Source organism: Pollicipes pollicipes, unplaced genomic scaffold (genome assembly GCF_011947565.3).
Source record: "Pollicipes pollicipes isolate AB1234 unplaced genomic scaffold, Ppol_2.1 Scaffold_1600;HRSCAF=1878_pilon_pilon_pilon, whole genome shotgun sequence".
NCBI classification, from domain to species: Eukaryota; Metazoa; Arthropoda; class Thecostraca; order Pollicipedomorpha; family Pollicipedidae; genus Pollicipes; species Pollicipes pollicipes.
Genome location: NW_023595962.1, coordinates 3,893,056 through 3,902,876, shown reverse-complemented (window position 1 = coordinate 3,902,876; position 9,821 = coordinate 3,893,056). Strand labels below are relative to the sequence as shown.

Below are 9,821 nucleotides of genomic sequence, written 5' to 3'. Positions count from 1 at the left end.
GTGACGGTCACGCGCCGCACGGAACGTGACGGACAGACCGTCCTCGGCAGCGCGGCGGCGCCGGCCGACGTCAGCTCGTCCACCATGCTGACCCACTTCCGCGTGCGCTTCGGCGCCGGCGGGCAGGTGCGCCTTTACGCCGGTAACGCGAGCGCGCCGCTGCTGGAGGTCACCGACCCGAGCCCGCTCGCCGTCCAGTACGACGGGCCGCGGAACTCCGACGACCTTGTCATGAGCGTGCGCCTGGTCCGCTTCGACAGCGCCTGGAGCTACGAGGGCGGCTTCCGCTGGGGCCTCGACGTGTCCTAGCCGACCGTCGCTCACCGCGGCGGCGACGGCGCGGCCGCTCGCAGCGCCGTCGCATCAGGTCAGGTCAGCTGACCTGATGGTCAGCATCAGGTCAGCTGACCTGATGCTGGCGACGCGCCTCGTCACGGCGAATTCCCAACGCGCGGGATTCAGGGATGGACAGGATACGGATATGGATATGGATATGGATATGGATATGGATAAGGGAAGTGCACGCTGACATTGGCGCAGGTATCTGGTATTGATGGACAGGACGGAACAGTGAAACCCCACATCCGCGATTCTCACCTCATTGAGTTGGCCGCGGCGTGACTTGAAGACTGAGAGGTGGTGCTGAGACCGACCAAAGTCGACAAACAACCATGCCCCTACTATGTGGCGGCCGGCGAAATGCCCAGCGCACCGTCTCTCTAGACATCGCGACCAATGACGATGTATTGTTAGCGTCCTGACATAACTGTCAAGATCCAGTCTGTTATGATGTCTTCGGCGAGATACTGACTGTCGTGTCTGTCAGAACTGTCGTGCATGTGCAACGACAGTTCCGATCACGCCATCTAACCCCGAATAACCTCAAAACGAAAGCTGAGAACGCCATGAATCCCAAAAAATGTTTCAGAGATACTGGCATATTGGTACACATCATCCGATGAGCTTCAACTGTACTCTTTCAGTGTGTGGAGCGCCAGCGACCTCAGTGGTCATAGTTCAGCCAAAGGCCAAGGCATGAACGGGATTCGAACCCGGGCTCGCACGTGCGAGAGGGAGGCGCTAACCACTAGGCCATTACACCCTGTCAGGTTTCAGGTTATGGTATGCCTGAAGCATTACAAACTCACTTTCCTGCGTAACGACAGTAAACTGGCATCGTAGCATGGCGCTGCGACTAGCTTCACAGTTACAAATCTTTATTTAAGTTTGTGTTGTATTGTCTTGACTTGAAGTCTTATCAGCCACGGATTTCAGGACGCAGGAAGCACTCTGCGACCTCTGCGAGGAATACTCCCTTTAAAAACAGCACTTTGCCCACTTATATCCTCACTCATTAAATGTATCACATTCGCCGTCTTGTCCGGACCCAGGTTTGTGCAATTTATCTAGCTCATCGTGCCCGGAGAAAAGTGACGCTGCTTGATACCCTCCGAGCCAATTCCCAGATGACCCCGAAGAAACGAGGATTCGCTGAGCAAGCGCAGCTGAAGGTCTGATCTCGTGCAGGACCAATCAATGGCGACTGGCTTGGTACTTAGCAGCAAACCATGCACAAATGAAAAATGTGTGAATCGAGTGAGATCACCAGATGCGACTTGCTCAGTCAGTACAATCTCGAGCGAAAAGCAAGAGAATGTAATTCGGTTTAAGTAGAAGAAAATACATGTGCACTTGCTACCTTTCCACGTAGCCCTCGCCAACCCCCACACTGGCACCAAAAATACAAGGACTCCACCCGCGACACCACGTGTTTTGCATCGACTCATGAAGGCAGCCTGTGGCGAAAGTCGCACTTGAAAAAAAAAAAACAGCCCGGGCCCTAGGTCCAAGTTATCACACAGGTAGCTCAAACGTTTGGACAAAAGGCATGAAAAACCATAGTAGGCCACCGCTTACACGTGTCAGTTACAAGGCATCCGCGGCTTTACTCAAGAACCGATCTTAACCCTTCACACGGTGATCTTTGATATCCATTAGTGATTTTGTTCTGTTTGGTTGCACGCACATCCTCTGTACTGGCGCTATTCCTAAGTCATTTGATTCTTAGCCTTACTTTCATCATAAATCGTGCCGCTGCCTGAGCTCCTGCATCATGTACCAAAAAACGTACATCCTGCTCGAAAACCTGCATGAAACACCTCACCCTGGTCAAGGGCCAGCTGAAGTCCGTGGATATCAGAAAAGCGCTGGCGTACGCCTGACACGAAGAGCTTGATGAAAATACTTGTCGTGGCCGCGGCCGCTAAACGGCCAACGACGTGTCAGCATTCGTGTGACGTTTTTACGGCGGCGTGCACGCTCGGACGACCTTGAAATAGCCTGCACGTTCCGCGCCCCCACGACCGAAATCGCGTTCGCCAGCGCCTCCAAGTAAAAAGCCGAAGCAGCGCCCGCCGCTCTCCGTCCGAGCTCCTCTGCAGCGCGGCCCCCGCGAGCACGTGCGTGGTCTCGCCTCACGAGGCCGGGCCCGGGGCCGTGCAAGCGTGCGCCTCCCCAGAGGGGAGGGGAGGGGCTGACCTGCCGGTGCGGCCGCATCGGTGCACGTAGTCCTCGTAGTGGTTGGGGCAGTCGTAGTTGATCACCATGGTCAGGTGCTTCACATCCAGACCTCGCGCCGCCACGGAGGGTGGCGATCTGACGGCGATAGGGTCACCAGGGGTCACCGAGGTCAGCAGCGGTCATAAGGGTCGTTGGGGGTCGTTTGCTAGGATTGCAAGGATTTTTAGACGCACCGACTACGGTCGCCAGAAGCAGCGGTCAACAGCCAGAGGTCAGTAGGGGTCACTGGCGGTCAGCAAGCATGGTCACCACACTGACGGTGGCACTGACGGGTCAGCGGGGTCAGCAGTGAACGGTCAGCGAGATCGGCGGCGTCATCAAAGTGGCGCTGAGACGATGGACCACAGACGTAGCGTGACGTCACACAAGTGCTGACGGAGCTAGTGAATTGGCTCGTCGCTCTACTGACGGCTCCGACACACTACACGAGCACAACGAAAACTAAACTTAAATTGTAAGAGCAACATGTGCGCTTCTCTTCTCCAGGGTTTGCTGATTACAAGATGTGGCCGTTAGCGCAAAGCGCCAGAGCGCCAAAGCGCGCAACAGTAGTCACATGCCCGGCGTTCGTGATCTTTTTTGTCCTCGGCGCCCGAGCGGGCTCCCCCCCCCCTTGCCCCCTCCTTCACATACCAGCAGGTTGACCTTGCCGCTCTTGAAGTCATTGATGGTGGAGTCGCGGTTCAAATTGGTCAATGCCGCCGTGCAAGGCATGCAGGGGTACATGGCCTTCATCAGGTCAGGAGGAGCAGGTCATCTGCAGGCGGGGAACACCGGGTCAGCCGGGTCAGCCGCGTCCGAGGCCTCCGGAGACAGCGGAGACGGCGGGTCAGCCGCGTCCGAGGCCTCCGGAGACGCGGAGACGGCGGGCCAGCCGCGTCCGAGGCCTCCGGAGACGGCGGAGACGGCGGGTCAGCCGCGTCCGAGGCCTCCGAGACGGCGGAGACGGCGGGTCAGCCGCGTCCGAGGCCTCCGGAGACGGCGGAGACGGCGGGTCAGCCGCGTCCGAGGCCTCCGGAGACGGCGGAGACGGCGGGTCAGCCGCGTCCGAGGCCTCCGGAGACGGCGGAGACGGCGGGCCACGTCATCCAGGGCCATCACCAAAGGACACCGTGCGACCGTCCAGACCGGGCGCGCTGGCTGGTCCGAGAGGAGCGGAAGGGTCAGCTGACAGCCGGCCGGGGTCAGCCCCCGCGGCGGTCGGCCACCCGAGTGCTGCACGGCACGTGAACACCTCGTCGCGCGTCATCTGGCAAAAACGCCGGAGACAATTTCGGACCGATGTTTCAACAGTCAGGTAAAAATGCAGGCACATTTTCAAAGGAGCGGGATTGCATTACAAACGGCCCGAAGAAATCGAGAACTTTACGGCATCAAACAACGTTATTCACAAAACCGAGATCTGTTTTCAACAAAAAACTACACCTTTACGATGATTACTTGGATTATATTTGGAGACCGTATGCGGAAAAAAAAAAAACGCTCGCACACAACCGCAACCTCCGCCGCTGGACTCAGCCACGCCCGTCTCTAACCCACAACCGGGCTCATCTCTGCCATCACGTTTCTTCTGTCCGGCTCACCGGCCTTCGTCTCTGTACCCATTCGCCGCCCGCCGATGACCGGACACAACATGGCCGTGGCCCCGGGAGAGGACGGCGCTCGGAAGAACGGCCTGGCTTCCGACGGCGCGGCGACCAACGGACCGGGCCGGCCGGGCGGGGCGGGGCCGGGGCGAGGGGGCGCGGGCGGGGCGTTGAGAAACCACGGCCGCCGGCTAACGGCGACAAATTGACGCTGGTTCGATCCCAGCGGCGGGGCGCACCGACGGGCGGCGTCGTTAATCGCGCCTGTATGGGCGACGCTGGAGCGACTGGACAGCCCCGGCGGCGGCCGCAGCGCCGGCGAGAACGCGTACTAACGAGAACCTTCCTCAACGTGTAAAAGGCTGCAGGTGCACGTCGTAGCACAGCCCCCTGTGAAGCACCAGCGGCCCAAGCGGTCGGCTGGCCACACGCCAGCACGCGCGCGGGCGGCAGCAGCACCACACGCCGATGCACACCAGGCCGCTGAGACACTTCGCCTGCACGGCGAAGAACGCCGCGGTCAGAGCTGACGGCGACGAGAACCGACCGCTGATGACGACTTGGGTTCCAGGGCGCGCTGAAAGGAGCCGGCCCAGGTGACGACCAACTGAGAACTATCGCAGACGAGACCGACAGCCACCTGAGAACTATCGCAGACGAGGTAACAACCGAGCACGGTCGCAGACGAGGTGACAGCCGAGCACTGTTGCAGACGCGGTGACAACCACCTGAGAATTATCGAAGACGAGGGAACGACCAACAACTGTTGCGGACGAGGTGATAACCGACTGAGAACTATCGAAGACGAGCCCGACGACAACCAACTGAGAACTATCGCAGACGAGACCGACAGCCACCTGCGAACTATCGCAGGCGAGGGTGACACCAAATGAAACGATCGCCGACGACTGAGTAGTGATTACCAACTGAGAACTATCGCAGACCGAGATGATGACCAACTGAAAACTATCGCAGACAGAGGGTTAGGTCAAAAACCCACTCGAGAACATATCGCAGGACGAGGGAGTTGACCACTACTGTTGCGGAGCGAGGGTGAGTAACCGACTGGAGAACTATCCGAAGACGGAGGTCGCAGGGAACACGCAACCCCTGAGAACTATCGCAGGACGAGGCCGACGGGCCAGAAGCCTGCCGGGCCGTCGGAGGCTCACGAGCGGGAGGAGTGTGGAGGCCTCCGGCAGCGCGCAGCCCGCCGGGCGGTCACTGGACGGAGGCTCGCCCCGGGACGAGGACGATCACGTGACCGGCGCCCGGTCACGTGATCGCCGCCGGCCGGCAGCTAGCCGTCCAGCGTGGAGCTCAGCGCGCGGCCGTGGCCGCCATGACAGCCTGCGGCGAGAACCGATCGCACGCGCGAGAGCACGTGGAGCTGAGAACTCACGGCAATGAGAAGGTCGGCGCCGAGACTCTACGCTGGCGGAGACTCTACTGAGACTCTACGGCGCCAGTTCCGGTCCCCGCCAACAGCCGCCCCCCCCCCCCCCAGCACAGCACGCGGCTGCCAATGGGCGCGGCCACACGCAAGCAAGATTTCCTCTCCGTGTGACGCGCGAGGACCACTGAGGCACACCCAATCGGACAGCGCAGCCGCGTCGGCAAGGACTGCTCGCGACCAGCCCTTGCCGCATGCCGCCGCCGCCACGGCCGGCTCACCTCCAGACCCGCGGCCAGGCACTGGAACAGGGTAGGCTTGTGCGTTCGCTCCCAAGAAAAGCCTGCCAACGCGGCCCGACTCCTGATCCCGGCGGGGCTGGCTCGTCGGCTGCCGCTCGGCGCTGCGGCATCGCCGCGCCGCCGCTGGCCTCCGTCAGACACCTGGACTCCGGCCGGCCGCCGCGTCCGTGCTGGAGCGGCTGGGCCGCCCACTCCACCGGTGTCGCGGCAGCCCCCCCCCCCTCCCCCCAATCACTGGCGCGACACCACCCACCTGCCGCCTCCTGCTTGTCCACGAAGATGAGCGTGCTCTCCTGCTGGGCGCTGGTGCCCAGCAGCTCCAGCAGTTTGAAGAACTTCTGCGCCTCGTCCAGGATCACCTGGAAGTCGGCAGCCGGCGTCAGCGCGGGCACCGGCGGAGGCTCGCCCAACACGGCATCAGTGAGAACCGCAGCACACACTCAACGCTCGTCGAACGTGCCGAGGAGCCTCATCCAACGCAAGGATGGGGCTCGTCCAACACACAAACTAGGCCCGTCCAACAGTGGCGGGGGCTCGTCCAACACCGACGGAGAGCGTCCAACAACGGCGTGGCTCGTCCAACAACGACGCGGCTCGTACAACAAAGACGTGGCTCGTCCAACACAGACGGAGTTCGTCCAACACAGAGACGGGCTCATCCACCAACAGATCAGGGTCGCACAACATCCAGACAAGGCTCGTCTTCCACAGAGGAGACTCGTCTACAACACCCACCAGGTTCGTCCAATACAACGGCGACGGCTTGCCCACGGAAAGAAGTGAGCCGTCTCGAGCCCAGCCCTGCTCTTTCAAACCGCGAGCACTCGTCCACGGTGCCGAAAGCGGCTCGTGCCACACGCCAACTCAGGGTTGTTGGAACACACGGACACCTGCTCGTCCAACACAGACACCTGCTCGTTCAACACACAGAAAGCAGGGACTACACACACACACACATCTCCCAGGGACTACACACACACACACACACCACACACACAACAGCCCATAGCAGGCTACACACATTACCGATCAAAGTAAGCGCAAATGCCGGGGAAGAAAAGGCCGCATCTATGCGCTAGGTCTGGAACCACAGAAACTTGGCACGCACCAAGCCTTAGCAAAATACAATATCGGCCCAACTTTGCTCAAACTTCATGAATACCCCGTCCCTGAAACGCAGCACACAGCCGGCTAAATAGCTAAGACCATGCCATTTTCGTCGGCAGGCGTGTCTCGTTACACCTCCATGTAGCGAGCATTGATGCGCATCCCGGCACGACTCCGTAGCCCCTCGTCCGATCTGGCCAAGCGAGACTCGCAAAAAGACATTTACAACAGTCCGGTGCTTACTATGTGCTGCTCAACATCCTTGCACACGATACTCTTGCCGCCAACTTGTACTTCGACAGGCTTAAGAGAATGCGGCGCGCCAGTGCTTCCATCTGCCGTGGGAATGTGGCACTAAACAGCACACATTGCCGGTCTGGGCGCACGTTGTCGATGATCCGCATCACCTGCGCGAACCGGACAGAACCGGTTGTAACCAGCCCAGTCCGTAGCCAGCGGCACACTGAGAGCTGCGGCGTATTTGATGCCGCTACTGCCGCCGGCAGTTGGCGGCGGCCCGCCGGGCCAGACATCAGGGACACAGAAAGACAGGTGGCAGCGCCGGCACGAGGGGAAGAGATGGCCGAACCTCCACACAACAGACACCCGCCGGGTCATCTGGGGGAGGGGAGGGGGGCCTGCTGCGTCTGCGTGTGTGCGTGCGTGCGTGCGTGCGTGCGTGCGTGCGTGTGTATAAGTGGACACAATCGTCCACATCTTGCCCTTGGGACACACATTAGTCATGTGAATGTTTACAACTCCACCAGCATGACAAAACACCAGCCCACCCGTACTCCGTCCGGCACCCGCTACGATCTGTAACCCCAGCACCACCTACGTCGTGTCCCCGACAAAAAACAGCCGGCACTGAGGCTCGAACCCGCGTCCTCTCCGTCGCAAGCCACCCACCCCGCGCCTTCTGCCCGCCCACCTGCGGCTCGAAGCCCATGTCGAACATGCGGTCGGCCTCGTCCAGCACGATGTAGGTGACGCGGACGAGGTTGGTGACGCGGCCCGAGTTGGCCGCCAGCATGTCGATCATCCGCCCGGGCGTGCACACGATGATCTCGGCGCCGCGCTTCAGTTCGGCGATCTGCTCGCTGATGCCTGTGGGCGACGCGCGACCGCCCGGCGGCCCGGCGTCACGCGCGCAGCGGTGCGGTCACACCGGCGAGGCGGGCAGGCCGGGGAGGAGGGGAGGGAGAAGGGAAGGGGAAGGAGGAAGGGAGGTCAGCGAGGAGCAGCGCCTGCCTGGAGGGAGGCCGGAAGGAGGGGAGGGAGAACGGAGGGGAAGGAGGAGGGGAGTCGGCGAGGAGCAGCGCCTGCCTGGAAGGAGGCCGGGGAGGAGGGGAGGGAGAAGGGGGGGGGAAGGAGGAAGGGACGCCTGGCGAGGAGAACGCCTGCCGGTTCACAAAACACTTAAAGTGTTCACGTGAAAAAGTGAAAAGTTCACGAACACTTAGACAGCAAAGTTCTTCATCGTTCTGGCCATTTCATACGCATTGGCCGTCGCAATGCGTGTCCCCCACATCCAACCCACGACTGACCCCCGTCCCGTTCCCTGACCCTCGTCCCCTTCTCTGACCGTCGCCACTCCCTCGCCCCGTCCCCTCCCCTGCAGTCCGTCCCCTGCCCTGACCCCTGCGCCCTCCACTGACCCTCGCCCCCTTCCCCGACCCTCGCCCCGTCCCCTGCCCTGACCCCTGTACCCTCCACTGACCCTCGTCCCCGTCCCCTCCCCTGCAGTCCGTCCCCTGCCCTGACCCCTGTGCCCTCCACGACCCTCGTCCCCGTCCCCTCACCTGCAGTCCGCCCCCTGCCCTGACCCCTGCGCCCTCCACTGACCCTCGTCCCCGTCCCCTCCCCTGCAGTCCGCCCCCTGCCCTGACCCCTGCGCCCTCCACTGACCCTCGTCCCGTCCCCTCCCCTGCAGTCCGCCCCCTGCCCTGACCCCTGCGCCCTCCACTGACCGGTGCCGCCGTACACGCAGACGGCGCGGATGCCGAGCGGCCGGGCGAACTTGCGACACTCCTTTCCGATCTGCAGGCACAGCTCCCGGGTCGGCGCCATGATGATGGCTGCCGGCGGAGGCTCACGTCACCGATGACGTCACCAATGACGTCACGCTCGGCTGACGTCACAGGCTGGATGGCTGATAGGACCACGCTACAAATGCGCTCCATCGGCGGCGATTGGTGGCAGGCGGCGGCATGGGGCTGCATCGATAGCGTTATGTTTGACCCCAATTTAATGAGCTTCAGCCAGTGAGAAAAAGAAAACATCCCAAATGGAGCGGTCGCTGTCGAAATTCCCGTTTTCTGCAGAGTTTATCGGAACGGTATGTCCAGACTGGCATGCAGAGGGCGTGTGATGTTGGCGCTGTTCCACTGCCCCTGGCATCCACAGGCGAGCTGCGGCTAAACTATTGCTGAGCTTGAACACATTGACACATGCATACAGATTTGTTCATCACTGACAAACGGAAGCCCATTCCAAATCCAGTAGGGAACCAGTTCGGTGGTCACGTGCCCTACCAGGGTTACTACCTGCCTAACGGATGTCGAAGCATTACTTCGCTGAGAAAGTGGTAGGCTGGGCAGCTATTATTGGCGTGAACAAGGGGACGGGGATGCGAGGCCTTTTTCCATCAAGCAAAGTACATCGGTACCTCCCATCGCGCACGTCGCCACATGGCTCGAGGAGCATTCTCTTGCAAGTTTAATAGAACACCTGGACATCCTTGAGCCGTTCCTAATAAGCGCGTGCTGGCGGGGCCCCGGCCGTCAGCACGGCAGCCGGGGTTGATGCCCCGGCTACCCCACAAACTGGGCGCCTGGGCGGCGTCCCCTAATG

General features: G+C 61.1%; 1 protein-coding gene across 1 annotated transcript; it reads right to left on the bottom strand.

Annotated features, from left to right (window-relative positions):
* Positions 1-1,783: 1,783 nt before the first annotated feature.
* LOC119092912 (putative ATP-dependent RNA helicase DDX46) lies at positions 1,784-9,643 on the bottom strand. Its single transcript, XM_037215813.1, is given in 9 exon segments — positions 1,784-1,796; positions 2,539-2,655; positions 4,597-4,663; positions 6,115-6,220; positions 7,212-7,276; positions 7,279-7,375; positions 7,900-8,075; positions 8,939-9,046; positions 9,637-9,643. Coding segments are annotated over 9 exon segments (756 nt in total).
* Between the last annotated feature and the right edge of the window lie 178 nt (positions 9,644-9,821).